The sequence below is a fragment of the Callorhinus ursinus genome, unplaced genomic scaffold (genome assembly GCF_003265705.2).
Source record: "Callorhinus ursinus isolate GAN/ISIS: 27379988/994484 unplaced genomic scaffold, GSC_fseal_2.0 scaffold44, whole genome shotgun sequence".
Taxonomy (NCBI): domain Eukaryota; kingdom Metazoa; phylum Chordata; class Mammalia; order Carnivora; family Otariidae; genus Callorhinus; species Callorhinus ursinus.
This window is the reverse complement of record NW_027397106.1, coordinates 3,213,291-3,228,404: the sequence shown is the minus strand read 5'-3', so window position 1 is coordinate 3,228,404 and position 15,114 is coordinate 3,213,291. Positions and strand designations below refer to the sequence as shown.

The window sequence follows — 15,114 nt, the reverse complement described above, 5'->3', positions numbered from 1 at the left end:
GAAGACGCTGGAATAAGAAACATTTTTGCTCCAGCCCCTTTCCCAGTCCCGGGAGGCCGCCGCGCCATCCGCGCCGAGCGAGCCCCTCCCGGGCCCCAGCACCGTCCCGGGCCCCAGCACCGTCCCGGGCCCCGCACGGCCCGCGCCCGCCGCCGTCCAGCGCTCGCCCGGCTACCGCGGCCGCCGCCGGGGAGGGGAGGCGCTCGGCCCGCTGCCCGCAGGGCGGGCCCAGAGGTGAGTGCAGGTCCGCGGGTCGCCTGACCCCCAACCCCTCCACCCCGCACGGGCCCTTCTTGGGCAGATCCCAGAGAGCACCTCAGAGGGGTCGCGGTAGGGTCAGTCCCGGCTCCTCACTAGGGCAAGCTGCCCCTCGCCTTCCCCGCACATCTGCCGGTGACCCCATCTGAGACTGGAGCAGACTGGGCCGAACCCGGGCTGGGAATCAGAAAACTTCTGGTCCTGGGGCCAGTCACTTAACTTCTCTGCTCCCCTAGCCTCGTCTGTAAAATGGGCAGAAGGGATTCCTGCTCTTCTTCCCAGACGAAGGGTCTCATGTCCCTCCAGGCAGCTGCCTTCACCTGGGAGTGAGCGTCCACTTCCAACCCTGTTGAGCCCCGCCCCCCCCCCCTTGAAGCCCACCTTTCCCAGACCAGCCTTTTGCAATTCTTGCTTAAGGAATCTGTCACTGTCATTCCATCCTACGAACCTCACCTCCAACCCTGTACGGTCAGATAATCCCCATGCCATGGCCTTCCCTGGGGATCCAGGCCAGAGGCTTTCCCAGTCTCCCTGCAGGCTGGGACCCCACTGGAGCCCTGGAGGTCAGTGCTGTTAAGGGCATCTCTGGGCTGGCTACCCACCCCGCTTTTCTTCTTGAAGGACAAGGGCATAGCAGACTATAGCGTTCACCCTCTCTATAGGGGCAGCTTCTGGCTGAGTCAGGGTCTGTCCTCTCTGATCCCTCTCTGCCCCATTTGCCCTAATGCCTGTCCTCCCATTTCTTTGGGTGGTAAAAATAGATACCATTTATTGAGTACCTACTATGTAGTCTTAGATGTACACTTAGCTACATTTTTCTCATGTAATCCTGGCCACAATTTAGCAGGACAGGTCTTGGAAGGGAGAGAGGTTCAGACCTAAGTCACTTGTCCAAAGCCCCATGGATGGTGTAAATGGTGCTGTTGGGTTTTGGGGTGCATTTATTAGGCACTTACTGTGTGCCACTTAGTACTCTGCTAAATAATTTTACTACAGTGTACCCCTGAAATGAGCACTCTTGTTATTCTCATTTTTTGTAGGAAAACCTAAGCCTCAGAAAGTTTAAGTAACTTGCCCCACATCTCATAGCTCTAAGTGGCAAAGGCAGGCTTTGAACCCAGAGGCAGGATTTGAACCCAGGCAGAGGCAGGATTTGAACCCTGACCCCTGTTTGTCCGGTGCTGCCTGCGCCTTCCAGAAGTCTGGCCCTAAGACCAAGGCTTGATGCTTCATTCCATGGCCGTGAAGGGCTAGGGGAGGTGATGCCTATGAAAGTGTTGTGTGTATGGGACGGGGCAGCTCAGTCCAGCCCTCTGCCGTTTGGCTAAGACTTGTTGACACACCGAGCGAGGCTCTTCCAGCCCTGTGACGGTGCCTCGGGTGTGCCGAGGAGAAACAGAATGACAGACACCTTCTGAGTGCACCACGAATCTGGTTCTTCGGCTGAAGACTAAGCCCACAGCAAGCAGATGATTTCTGTCTTCACATCTAAACAAACCCGCATCGGGGACCCAGCGATGACAACAGCTCTGTGCAATCTGTTACTGTCCGCAAAACCCACTTGCTCTTTCTCCTCCTTTGAGGGACTCACTGAACACCCAAGAAATGGAGGCAGAAAATGTCCAAGTAAGGATTTATTACCATTTACTACCAGCATACCAATACTACCAGCAATTTAAGTCGATCAGGACACACGTGGTGATTGTAGGCAAGAAACTTAACATCCCTGAGCCTCAGTTTCCCCACTGGATGGTTGCCAGGATTAAATGAGATTAACCGTCAAAACTGAGTCCTTAGCACATAAGTAGTATTCAGAGACGGTTAATTCTTATGAAGGCTTTCATGGTGGTAAGATAATGTTTTGAAATTAGTTTGGCGCTTGGGATTTCTGGCCAACATCAGTGATGCTTCCGTCAGCAGGAGATCTTCCAGCTTCTAAGTGGAGGGATGCCACCCATCCCCGGGGGTCTATTTGTGCTAGAGTCCAGTATCCGGGCGAATCATTCAGGGTTGCCCGGAGTTCAGACTGGTCAGGACTCAGCACCCTCCTGTACTTCACTCCATGCTGGTCCCGGTTAAAAGCTGGAGAGTCACCATTTTACTCCACCATATTCCCGAGATTAGACCAGAGCTGGATTCTGCAAAAGCTGCCAGGCCCTCCCTGCACCATGGCTGAGCCTGGGATGCTGGAGAACACAGCCCTCACCCCGCCCTCCCTCAGCAGTGTCTCCAAGTCCCTGGCTTCTCCAGTTGGGGGGCGGTGGGGAGGTGCCCTCGTGGGAGTGAGAGTCTCTGCCCTCTGTACCCTGCTCCCCGTCCCCCAGCAGGGCCCCACACAGTGAAATGAAAGCATGTGGACCAGATTTAGCACCGTGTAGGACACATTTCTCAAGGGGTGGTACCCATGCCAACTGATGAGAGTTACCTGGACAACTTTTGCTGGTCCCAGATGGACTGAAGTCAGAATTTGGAAGTAGGGGGTGAGACCAAAGAATGTGCATTTCTGACGAAGCGCTTCCAGCGATTCGGATGCATAATAAAGTAGGTAAGAGGGTAGGTACACTGAGGCACAGAGAAGGGGGTGCATGGGTAGAGGATCCGAAAAGGATGCCCCATCTCATCCTTACTGTTATCCACCCTTTCCTTCCTGCCCCATACTTTCTCCTTAGCGGCTTTCTGGGCAAGCAACAGCTTCCATGGATGGCTTCCCGCCCCTACTCCAGTGGGCAAATTCAGCTTGTCTGGGCCTCCTTCCGCAGCTACCAGTCCCGCTGCTGAGTGCTTGCCAGAGCCCTCACTGCCTGCCGGGAAGGGCAAGAGGCAGGAGGTCAGGCAAGAGGCTGGGGACACAGCTGCAGCAGCCCAAGGCTCTGTTTCCTCCCCCAGCCCTGGGCCTCTGGGGCAGAGGAAGCCCAGGCAGGAAGACCAGAGCTGCCACCAGCCAGAGAGGCCCATGAGCCCCCCTATCCCCAACCATCCTGCCCTCAGAGCCTCAGCCCCATGGAGCTTCATCTGGTACCCCATTCTCAGACTATGGGCCTGCCGAAGCCCATGTGGCCAGCCAGCCGGCCCTCCCAGCCTCACTGTGTTATGCCAAAGACACTCCCTCTCCCTCGTGTTAGCTGCTCCTGCCTGGGGATCCAGTCCCCAGGCACACACCTGCACACTCGCCACCGTTCAGAAAGTCCTTCTTGCTGTCTGACCTCAGTCCTTGCTGCAGCATCAGCCCTTATCTTCTTGTTCTCAACCCTTGAGAAATGAAGGGGGTGGCTTCTGGAGCACTAGATGGTTTGTGACCTGGGTGAGGGACTATCAGAGATCAGAATTACTTCCCTAACACTCTTTACCACACTTCTGGAAAAGTTCAACCTTAACCAGCCACGGAAGGTCAAACATTCAGTGCCTAAGTATGTTTCACTTCCCCTCCCACACTCACTGACCCTGCCCCCGCCCCTTCCCAGGACAGCAAGGAGAGAGAAGGAAGGGGGCCAGGGAATGGCTCAGAGAGGGCATCTTATACTCGGGTGAGGTGTAGAGAGGTTTCTTTACACCTGGCATGAGCAAGCGCTGTTTAAGATCTGTATGGTTGTTACAACCCTGAGGGCTCAGACCCAGGCTGCCACATGGTTTGGGAGACAGAATGGAGAAAGCAGTGACTTGGGAGTCTGGACAAGTGCGGTGTACTCCTGGTACTGCCACTGACCTTGGACAAGTCTGACCTTGGGCGAGTCTCCTTCTCTGTCTGAAGCTTAATCTCCATCTTCTTTAAAATAAGGAGCTGGGCTTTGTGGTTCCCAGGGTGTCCCCCTAGAATTCTGCCATGGGGCTGTCCCAGCTCCAGGTGGCTCTTCCAGTCCCTGTAGCCACCCCAGCCTGCCCTGAGAATATCCCCTGAGCTCTCTGCTGTGCGTGACTCCTGCCTGTTCTATCCAGACCCCAATCTAAACAATCTTGATTCCTGTTCCCAGCTTGGCGGGACCCTGAATGGCAGGAAGTGAAGACAGGAGCCTGTTTATGTTTGAGGCAGCCAGTGCTAGGGGGGTGGGGGCACTGGGAAAGGGGTGGACGGGGGTGGGGGGGTGGGCAGGAGGCAGAGGAGGGGGGGCACTGCTGAAAGGATGCTCCTTCCACCCTGGCCCCATGCCTTCTGTGCCCTCCAGTCTGAGCTCAGAAGCAGGGGTAAATAGCTGGGAGTCCCCCCAACTCTCCGTCACTTAAACATGGCTCCCCCACCCTTTACCCCTAAGAGGATGGTTTCCATGGGGAAGTGAACCAGGACTTCCCCTGCAGGCCCCGCCCCAAAGCCAGACACAGGGAGTAGGGAGGAGGCCTCCCTGCCCCCCCAAAAATCTCCCAGTGATTTCCTCTGGGTGGGAGGGACCCACAATCAGTGGCTGAAAACGCCGAGGGGATCACATTTCACAGATCTTACTGTACCCCTGTCCTCTGCAGGGACCATGACCTTGGACCCCCCCAGGAGAGGCCTTCTGATGCTCCTGATGGCCTTGGGCCTGACCCACGGTAAGTACTAGGGAAGCAAGTAGGAGACAGGGGCCTGGATGGGGAAAGGGCTGGCTGGGTTCAGCTCTTGCTGGGGCTGAATTTGAGGAGCTGGGGAGGGGGGACTTAGGAGCTTGGCTGGAGGGTGGGAGGCAGGCTCAGTTAGACTAAACCCCCAGCTACCCCAGCCCTCCTTTGCTGTCCTTCTGATCCAAACCCACGGGCTGGTGCTCTACCGGCCTCCAGGGTGGGAAACTCTACCTGGAGGGTGCAGAGAGTGGGCACGTTGGCAGGGAGGGCCTGGGAGAGCCCTCAGGGTTGGGGCTGGGAGACAGGGCTGGGCCTAGAACCGGGAGGGAAGGTCCTAGGATCAGGGAAGGGACAGTAGCCGAGTTCTCATTGTGTCAGAGGCTAAGGTTCTGGAAGGAAGGATAATCTAAGGATGGGACTAAAGGACCAAGGCTTCAGGGGGTATGTTTGAGAGGTCAGAAGGGAGGTATAACTGGACAGACACGGGTGTGAGGCCCTGCCTAGGGGTCGGGCCCAGAGTGGCTGAGCTTCCAATGTGTATCCCAGGCGACCCCGTGAAGCCGTCTCGGGGCCCGCTGGTGACCTGCACCTGTGAGAGCCCACACTGCAGGGGGCCTACCTGCCAGGGGGCCTGGTGCACGGTCGTGCTGGTGCGGGAGGAGGGCCGACGGCCCCAGGAGCACCGGGGCTGTGGGAGCCTGCACGAGGAGCTGTGCCGGGGGCGCCCCACCGAGTTCGTCAGCCACTACTGCTGCTACAGCTCCCTGTGCAACCACAACGTGTCCCTGGTGCTGGAGGGTACGTGGGGCCGCCCTGGCCGGCCCGCCCCGTCTTCTCAGACCTGCCTCCCCGCCCTGCTCCCATCTCGTGCTCGGGCTGGGGTGGGGGGGTTGCCGGGGAGGCAGGACCCTGGGATCTGACTGGCAGAGTGGCTGGGGGCGGGGGTGGAGGGGTGGGGGCGGGTCTGGTCTGGTCGAAGCCGGGCCACAGTGTCTCCCCTCCACCAGCCACCCAGATTCCTCCGGAGCAGCCAAAGGTAGATGGCCAGCTGCCTCTGATCTTGGGCCCCGTGCTGGCCTTGTTGGCCCTAGTGGTCCTGGGTGCCCTGGGCCTGTGGCATGTCCGGCGGAGGCAGGAGAAGCAGCGGGGCCTGCACAGCGAGCTGGGCGAGTCCAGCCTCATCCTGAAGGCATCCGAGCAGGGGGACAGCATGCTGGGGGTATGGGCCTGGGGGAACCTGGGATGCGGAAGGGGGAGGGGGGAGACAGGAGCCACAGAATCAGAGAGGGGGCCGAGGGACAGGTAGCCAAGAAAGGCACAATCGCAGACACTCTGAGATCTTAGTGGGTGTGTGTGTTGGGGGGGGTGAGTGAGGAGCATGTGGGGACACAGCAGCAGGGCCCAGCTTAAGGAGAAAGAAATGGGCTGGGCCAGGTGGGGGCAGCCTCTCAGTGGCCTGTCCGTACCCCCCAGGATCTCCTGGACAGTGACTGCACCACGGGCAGCGGCTCAGGACTCCCCTTCCTGGTGCAAAGGACAGTGGCACGACAAGTGGCCCTTGTGGAGTGTGTAGGTGAGCCATGGGTGAGCCCAGGGGATGGGACCTAGGGCTCCTGTGAGCTTGCAGGAGTGAGCGAGCTCTTGGCCTCTCAGTCATGGGCAGGGCCAGGCCCCGAAGGGGAATTCTGCTGGGTAGGGGGTGGCTTGGAGATGGGCTAGATCAGGGCTAGATCCTTCTGTAGCTGCTGGGGGTAACAAGGCAAATGGGGCTGGGCCTGGGGCTGGATTAAGCGAAACATAAACATCAGTGGTTCTGCAGTTGGGGGTCAGTGTAGCACCAAGATGGGGGTTTCTTCTGGGGATCCCCGTTCCCCGGGGGCTGTGCGGGCCCATATGTGACCTCTCCCATCCCTCCCCCCATCGGGTCAGGCAAGGGCCGCTATGGCGAGGTGTGGCGTGGCCTGTGGCATGGTGAGAGCGTGGCCGTCAAGATCTTCTCTTCGAGGGATGAACAGTCCTGGTTCCGGGAGACCGAGATCTACAATACAGTGCTGCTCAGACACGACAACATTCTAGGCGAGTGGGGAATATGCTAAGCCAGGCCAGGGGCTCAGCCCCCTGCATTCAGGGACACCGACCTAGTCCTGAAGGACTCCCCTCGCCCCTCAGCCCTGACCTCTGACTCCAGCTTCCTCTCGGACCTAAGCCAGACCGGCCTCCAGCCCAGTCCCAGCTTTGCCCTGACCGTCTGTCCTCTGTCCCCAGCCCCAGACCTGACCCTGACCCCGATCAGTCCAGCCTCCCTTCTCCCTCGCCCCTTGGCTGAGCCCCCGACCCTCTGCCCACAGGCTTTATTGCCTCCGACATGACTTCGCGCAACTCGAGCACGCAGCTGTGGCTCATCACGCACTACCACGAGCACGGCTCGCTCTATGACTTCCTGCAGAGGCAGACACTGGAGCCCCAGCTGGCCCTCAGGCTGGCTGTGTCGGCCGCCTGCGGCCTGGCTCACCTGCACGTGGAGATCTTCGGCACGCAGGGCAAGCCGGCCATTGCCCACCGAGACCTCAAAAGCCGCAACGTGCTGGTCAAGAGCAACCTGCAGTGCTGCATCGCCGACCTGGGTGAGCCTTTGCAGGGCGCGGGGTTCGAGCCCCCTCCCTCCCCACTAGGTTCTGCCTTTGCCTGTCGGTGCGTGAGTGTGTGTGGCGACAAGGACGCTACCGATTGGTGCTTTAAAACCTCCTGGCGCATGTGTTATGTCATTTCACCTCTGCGAGAGCCCTACAGGTTGCCTTGCAGCTCCTTCCAGCGTACCGCCCTGGCTCCAGGAGTTGGGAGAAAGGGGCAGGGCACAAGGAACCTGGGTTCTTACCCTGGCTTCACTTGACTGCACTGCTCTCCTCACCAGGCCTTGGGGGTTCTGCTCTGTGAAATGGGCACAATAATGCCTGCCTTGCTGACTCACGTCTCTCTGGGCGCTTGGGCACCTCGCAGGAGGGCTACACAAGCGTAACCGGGACAGGTGGGCTCCAGGTGGCCGCGGTCTCCCAGCCTGCCTCCAGGCAGGTCTCCGTCTGCCTGGGGCTCCATGTCCCACCATCTCTCTTCCACGCCCACCTTGCCTCCTGCACCCCAGCCTCCGGGGCCACCCTGCCTGTGGGCTCGGGTGAGCGGCAGGAGTGACAGGCCTGGTACCCACAGGCCTGGCTGTGATGCACTCCCAGGGTAGTGATTACCTGGACATCGGCAACAACCCGCGAGTGGGCACCAAGCGGTACATGGCCCCCGAGGTGCTGGAAGAGCAGATCCGCACTGACTGCTTCGAGTCCTACAAGTGGACAGACATCTGGGCCTTTGGCCTGGTGCTGTGGGAGATTGCCCGTCGGACCATTGTCAACGGTGAGGGCCAGCCCTGAACAGGATGGGGAAAGAGGCCTGCGGCAGATGGCTAGACAGGCGGACAGGCAAGAGACAGGGGCTTCCTGCATGGATGGTGCCGATGGCCTGAGCGTTCAACTGAGTGACCTTTTAAGGTGTGACTCTGTGGCGCTGTGAGTCTGGCTGTGAAATCTTGGATAAGTAGTAATACCAGAAATATCAGTAGCAGCTAACTTGTGAGCTTACACGTGAGCTTAAACATGCTATAGCCATGTATTATCTTATTCCTCATCCCGTGTTGGCAGGAGGTGGTTATCACTTCGTGGTTAAGAGCATGGGTTGGGAATCAGACTGCCTAGGTTCCCTTCCTGATTTTGCCACTGACCACGGGCAGGTTACTTAACCTCTCTGGGTCTCAGTTTCATTTGAAAATGAGAATGAAGATAGTTCTAGTTGCTGAGATAATCCTAGGACAGTACCTGGAGCTATTCTGGGGCTCAGTGAATATTCGTGGCAATTTATTGTAATAACGAATGCCTGACACAGTATCATCCCCATTTCACAGGTGAGGGTACTGAGGTACAGAATTAGAGCTGGCTAGAGGCAGCACCAGGGTCTGAAACCAGGCAATCTGATTCCGGGGCCGTGGTTTCTTTGCTACAAAAATGCAGGCTGTAATAGCATCTGCACTGCCTGCTTATCGCTGCCTCATTATGACCGGGGGTGCCTCTGGAGGGGCTGGGAGCAGGTGGAGGGCCCTCATTCCCACTGGCCGGTACAGGGGCAGCCCTGTGGCCGGTGCCCTCCCAGCCCTGGCGTGGATGGATATTGGGTGGTGGTCTGGACCAGGTGGGGAGGCTTGTCAGTCTCTGTGGAGGCTGTCTATGGGGAGGGATTGCTGGCGGTCCTGACAGGTTGGGGACAACCTCAGGTTATGACTGGAGCTCTGTTCCTTGGGGACAGGGACATTCTCATTTCCTGAGCACCTGCTAGGAGCCAGCCCCATGCCAGGCTTCATTTACCCTCAGCATCGACAGGTGGAGGCCAGGGTGTAACCCATCCCTCTGGGAGACTCTCGAGGGGCTCAGATTCCTGCCCCTTCAGGTGTGAACTCCCTGAGGAGGCTCAAAAGACCCCGGGGTCAGGGTTGGGGCAGGGGGCACCTGGAGGGAGCCGAGGCCCCTTGGAGGAGGCTGCCGGCAGGAAGAGAAGGCTGGACCGGCCAAGGCTGAAGGGGGAGGCGGACTGCAGGCTCCTGGGGCGGAGGGAAGCTCTGTCAGCCCCACACAGATTTGTGGCGCATTATAAACACTGTAATCTGGTGTCAGCCCCGGCACTGATTAAAGGCCCATTAGACACGCTCAGGCCTCTATGCAGCACTGATTAGGGCTCAAGCGGCACAGGGGCCGGCCTGGAAGCCCGCCATGGGGAGAACAGCTGGTGTAGGCCCTACTGAGGTTGTGGCTGTGTGGCCACAGCCCCCTCCCCGCCTCAGGCTGGGAAGCAGGGCCGGGGGGTGGTCTGGGGCGCCTTCTCTGGGTCTGGCCTCTTCTGCCTGAGCTGTCCGCAGCTCCGCACACAGCATCTTCAGAAGGCTCCTGCTAAGGGACAACGAGGAGAAGCAGTGCGGATGGCCGGGGCCGGGGGGGGGGTGCAGCGGGGCCTGTGCCATCGCTGACGGTGGGTGGCCGTTACGTGGACCTGGGTAAAAATCCCTTTCTCCTTGTGCCACATCGTCCCCCAGCAGTAGGCCAGCTCTCCTCCCGTGAGCAGAGCTCGGAGGTCAAGCGCGTGGGCTTCGGTTAGACCGGCTGGGCTTAAATCTTAGCTCAGTCACTCACTTACCTGTGTGATTTTAGCCAAGTTTCTTCACCCCTCTGGCCTTAGTTCCATTGTTCATAAAGTGGAGCTAATAGTATGACTTATTTCATGGGGTTGTAGTGAGGATTTGATGCAATGCTTGTTAGGACAGCGCCTGGCACAGCGTAAACGTCTTTATCGGGCATCTGGGAGAGCTGGGGCCCGGGAGCAGTGCTCGGGCCCTGGGTGGGAGGCAGCCACGGAGAGAGAGACTGTAACAAGGTCTGGCCCAGGAATCCGATGAGATGAGTTTAAGCCTGGACTCTGCCCTTACTAGCGGTGTAACCTTAGGCTCAACTTCTCTGAGCATCAGTTTCTTCATCTGTAAACTAGAGGTAACAATAATACCCATCGGGTTGTCGCAAAGATGAAGAAAGTAGAGCATGTAAGTGTTTATAGCATAATGCCTGGCACATGGTGAGTGTCAAGATCAACAGCCGTAATTCTTATTATTTGTCAACATACTGATTATGTTATAGTGTCCCTCTCAGGAGTAGCAGGGGTCAGAGAGCGGTTTTCTGGGCCCTGGGACAGAAGGTGGGCAAGGCTTTCCTCGGGATGGTATGGAGCCTTCTTGGGGTGCCGAGTGAGTGTCCCATTCCCCCTCCACCCTCAGGCATCGTGGAGGACTACAAGCCACCCTTCTATGATGTGGTGCCCAATGATCCCAGCTTCGAGGACATGAAGAAGGTGGTGTGTGTTGATCAGCAGACCCCCACCATCCCCAACCGGCTGGCTGCAGACCCGGTGAGGCCTCTGCAGGGGCTGGGGGTGGCACGGGGTAATGGCTCACAGCTGGGAGTTCTGGCCCGAGGAGCACGAGCCCGAGGTCTCTGCCTCACCTGGAGAGATTCCGGAGGCTAGATTCCAGGGCCCCTCCCTGGGTACTCCCTCCCACATCCCTGGCCTGTGGACCCCTGAGATTTGGGTTATGCTGGGGTTTTCAGAACCTTCCATCTGGCCTGAAAAGTCTGAGTCTCTCTGCTGCATTTCTTGCTATGAACTTTTGTTGTTGCTGTTTGTTTCTGTTTTTTCTCAAAACACTCCACATGCATACGTAAGACATACAGGCATGCACATGCTTCTACATAAACAGAGCCTCACGGGTACATATGCGGCGTGCATACACATGCCAGACTACTGGTCCTGGGAGGACAAGAGCATGTCTCCTATGATAGATCATAGATCCCTGTGATCTATCGCTGTGCTGGCTCACAATAAGTGCTCAACCGATGTTTCCGGAAGGAGTGACTGTACATGGATATACACATACGTACACAGACGGATGTATGTTTCTGCACAACATGCCTGTCCGTAAAAAGCCACATGTGTGCGCTGCTCTGCGGACACACACGTACATCCCCTGTCAGGGGGCAGCTTTGTTCTGGGGCCACTGAGCATCCTGGGCTGGCTTCCACCTGGACACTCCTCCAGTGGTCGCCGGGCCCGGCCAGGGCTGGCGGAGGTGCTGGGAGACACTGCCCTCCGCACTGGGGTCCGGCTGCAGAGGGGCCCCCCCGAGGCTCACACATCTCCCCTTCCCCGGGTATAAGATATTCCACAGACACTCCTCACCAAAGGGGGCCTGAGTGCACCTGAAGAGCTGAGCTACAACTGTCTTTCTGTCCTGCCTGCTGCCTTCCACCCCCTTCTCACTCCACTGTCTTCCTCTCTCTCTGTGTCTCTCTCCTCTCCCCCTTGCCTCCGCTCCCCCTCATACCACACTGGCTTTCCTCACCCCCTCCTCAACACTCTCACCTCCCTCTTCTGTCTCCGCATTCCGCCGTACCCTCCTTGCCGCCCCCCTTTCCAGCTTTCCTGACCCACGTCTCTGCTTCCTCCCCTCTGCCTCGCCCCACCCCCTGGCAGGTGCTCTCGGGCCTGGCTCAGATGATGCGGGAGTGCTGGTACCCCAACCCCTCTGCCCGCCTCACTGCGCTGCGGATCAAGAAGACACTGCAGAAGCTCAGCAACGGTCTTGAGAAGCCCAAAGTGATTCACTAGCCACAGGCCTGAAGCCTGACTCTCCTCTGCCTACAGTGCGTGTGGGGTGGGCGGCAGAGGGTGGCCTATCTGGGTAGAGAGATGTAGTGTGAGTCTGTGTGCTGGGGAGGAGGGTGCCCCTCTGCGGGTCCGGCCGTGCCTGCCTGCCCGCTCATCCAGCCAAAAATACAGCTGGGCTGAAACCCGATCCGATCCCCCCGCCCCGCCCCCCACCGTCTGGCCTGCTCAAAGCAGCAGGCTCCCTGACGCCTGGCTCCCTCCCCACCCTCATGCCCTGGGCACAGCCCCTACCACCCCCAGGACAGGATGCAAAAGAGGCCCCAGAGCCAGGGTGACCAGGCCAGGGAATCCCAGTCGCGGGCCCAGAGCCCAGGCCTGCACTTTTCCCCCTGCCCTCGGTCAACCCCACTGCCCCACCAGAGCTGCCAGGGTGACACAGGGCTCTGTCTAGCCTTCAGTGCACATCCTGCCTCTGGCATCAGCCTCACACCCAGGGTCCATCATTTCCTCTCTGTGGGTTTGCCTGGGGCCTCTGTCTCCTGGACAAGACCCCACCAGCTGAGCACCAGCTGCCTGGGAGAGCTGGAGCCTGATCCTGGGCCCCTTCCCCACCCCCAGCCTAGCTCACTTCTTAGGGCATCAAACCCAGGGAATCCTGCTGCAGGTGTGTCAGGGTCAGAGGACGGTGGAGAGGTAATAGGTCAGATGGGGGAGGCCCAGGACCTTCAGAACAACTGGGAGACGCTAAAGGCGAGCACAGCTCGGGAAAGGCTCAGCTGGGAGTCAGGAGACCCAGGTTCTGGTCCTGGGCAATTGCTCCATGGGACAAGGATGAGGCCTTCACTGTCCAAGACCTTTGTTTCCTCATCTACATATTGAAAGATTCAGGCCTGATGTCCTTTGAGGTTTTTTTCAGCTCTAATTTTCTTAGAAATTTCAGCCTGTGTCAGAGGTCAGTTCATCAGTCCCTTCTGTTCCTTTTGCCCCAGCCCCTGGCAATTTACCTCAAGGTAGGGCCTTGAAAATAACTTAATCTGAGGCCAGGAGTGCTTGAAAGACCTCCTAGACAAATTCTACAAGCTCCAATTCCTGCCTTAAACCAGTAGCCATCTTTGGGTTCAGACAGCCCTGGGCCTTGTGGCAGGCAAACCAGCCACTCACTCCACTCTGTGGCTTAGCCTTCTCTGCCCAGGACCGAGAAGGGCTGAGGGCCGGCTTCCTGCAGGGCCTCCAAGGCTCAGAAGACATTTGGCTCCAGCCAGCAAGCCTCCAGCGCCCAGGTTCCTGCTCTCCACTGGCCCCTGGCCCACAGCCTTGGCCAGGCCCCAGACAGTGTGCGTCTAGGAAGAACCTGGTGGCTGTGGAGAAACACATGGGAAGTTCAGCATTTGGCAATGTCAAGGGTGTATGTCCATGCAATGAAGAGGTTACCCCAAACCCTGGGCGGGTGGATGGGCTCCCACTGATGGGAGGTAGAACCTGAGTGATGGGGGATGGGGGGCTCAGGCTAGGGACAAGGACAGTCCCACGCTTAGACGACCTGGCATCTCAGCCCTCAGGGCTGGGTGGAGAAGGACCCTCAGTTCTCCACAGGAGGTGACAAAAACACAGCCTCCTCCACTCCTGCTTTGGATGACCCAGCACAACCTCCCCAGGAGGCTTGCGTGCTGCTTCCGCCAGCCACCGTGGCACTTTCCCAGGCCGGTCTCCCCATGTTGTGCAAGGCCCGCAGCACAACCAGGAAGTGAAACTGGGTGAAAACAGAAAGTGAGAGGGACCTGATGGGTCCTCCGATGAGCTCGGGACACTTTCATGTCTTCTGGTCGCTGGAACCCACCCAGCCCAGGAGCCAGTCCCCCCCTCCCCATGCCAGATCTCTGCTGGATGGGGTGCGCAAAGCGTCTTCTCCTGAGACTCCACAGCCAGAAACGGAAGGCCACAGCTCCCCCGGAGGCTGGAAAATCCCAGAGCGGGAGAAGGTCTGAGGCAGGAGGCGGAGTGACAGGGGCGGCCTGGTGCTGGGAGAGAGTAGCCGGTGGCTAGGGAGGGAAGGAGGCCCTGGGGAGAACAGTGTGCCTGGTGCTTCTGTCTGAGTGCAGGAAGGTGTGCCAGGGCCCAAATTACAGTCTCTTACTTGGAGACACTGTGGGAGCACTTAGCTTGTGCTTAGCACATAGTAGGTCCTCAATAAACCATGCTTGAATCTCGAGCTCCTGCTGAGTCTTGCCAGGCTGGTGCCGCTGCAGTGGCTTGCGCAGAGGAAACCTGACGGGGCAGGGAAGGAGTGGGTCCCGGGGTATCATGCCCGGTCTTTACCCTGCGGGGACAAGTCACAGTTGGCGCAGACCCCTGCGCCCGACGCCCACCGCCCGGCGGCGGCCCAAATCTCAGTTCTGTCCCTGGGCTGGGAGCAGCCGGCTCGTGGCGCCCGCCACACCGCCCTCTGCTGGCCAGCGGCTGCCCAGCGGCCGCCTCCCGCCCCGCCCCTGCGCCGGGACCGGCAGGCCCTTCCTGGGGCGGGACCGACTCCCGCGCGCCTGGCGCCAGCCTGCGTGCGCTCCGCTGGGCCTCGGTTTGCAGGGACCGTCCCCCGAAAACCACACCTAGGAAGGAGCTTTCTGCGTCTTTACGCGGAGGGCAGCGTGCACCCATCCGCCTCAGTTTGTTCTCGATTCCCTCCCCGGTTGGGGCCCCCACCTTGCCTGGCCTCCGCGCTCATCCCTAGAATGGGAAGGAGCTCATCATCCTCGGGGACCCATCTTGGCATCCTGGGCTTAGAAAGCACCTCCCCAACCCCCAACCCCGGGAAACTGGGGGCAAGGAAGTGTCACGGGGGAGAAAGGTACTGAAAGAAGCAAAGAGGATCTTCTCCATCTGACTTCCCAGCCTCGAAAATTTGTGCCTTTGTATTAGAGGCCGTTTGAGGGAACCGTAGAAAGGGTACCCTAATTCTTTCTACCACACAGGACCGACCCGACTCCCTGCAGACCCCAAGTCGGCCTCATGCCTGGTGCCTGTGTCCATGGACCGCCCCCTTCCTCCCTCAGGCATTACCCTCCTTCCCAGAGGAACTCTTAGACC

The 15,114-nt window shown here is 58.9% G+C and overlaps 1 protein-coding gene across 4 annotated transcripts; it reads left to right on the top strand.

Annotated features, from left to right (window-relative positions):
* Window positions 1–86: 86 nt before the first annotated feature.
* ACVRL1 (activin A receptor like type 1) lies at window positions 87–14,242 on the top strand. Of its 4 annotated transcripts, none has more exons than XM_025882916.2 (10): window positions 87–234; window positions 4,711–4,779; window positions 5,335–5,586; window positions 5,796–6,007; window positions 6,262–6,361; window positions 6,718–6,864; window positions 7,137–7,412; window positions 7,993–8,190; window positions 10,646–10,776; window positions 11,899–14,242. In XM_025882916.2, exons 2-10 carry the CDS (start codon window positions 4,716–4,718, stop codon window positions 12,031–12,033), a joined length of 1,515 nt encoding a protein of 504 aa, XP_025738701.1. In that variant the 5' UTR covers window positions 87–234; window positions 4,711–4,715; the 3' UTR covers window positions 12,034–14,242. The 4 variants fall into 4 exon arrangements, with proteins under 4 accessions (XP_025738701.1, XP_025738702.1, XP_025738699.1 ...); XM_025882917.1 differs by having other exon boundaries at window positions 226–244; XM_025882914.2 differs by lacking the exon at window positions 87–234 and adding an exon at window positions 2,586–2,803.
* The last annotated feature ends 872 nt before the right edge of the window (window positions 14,243–15,114 follow it).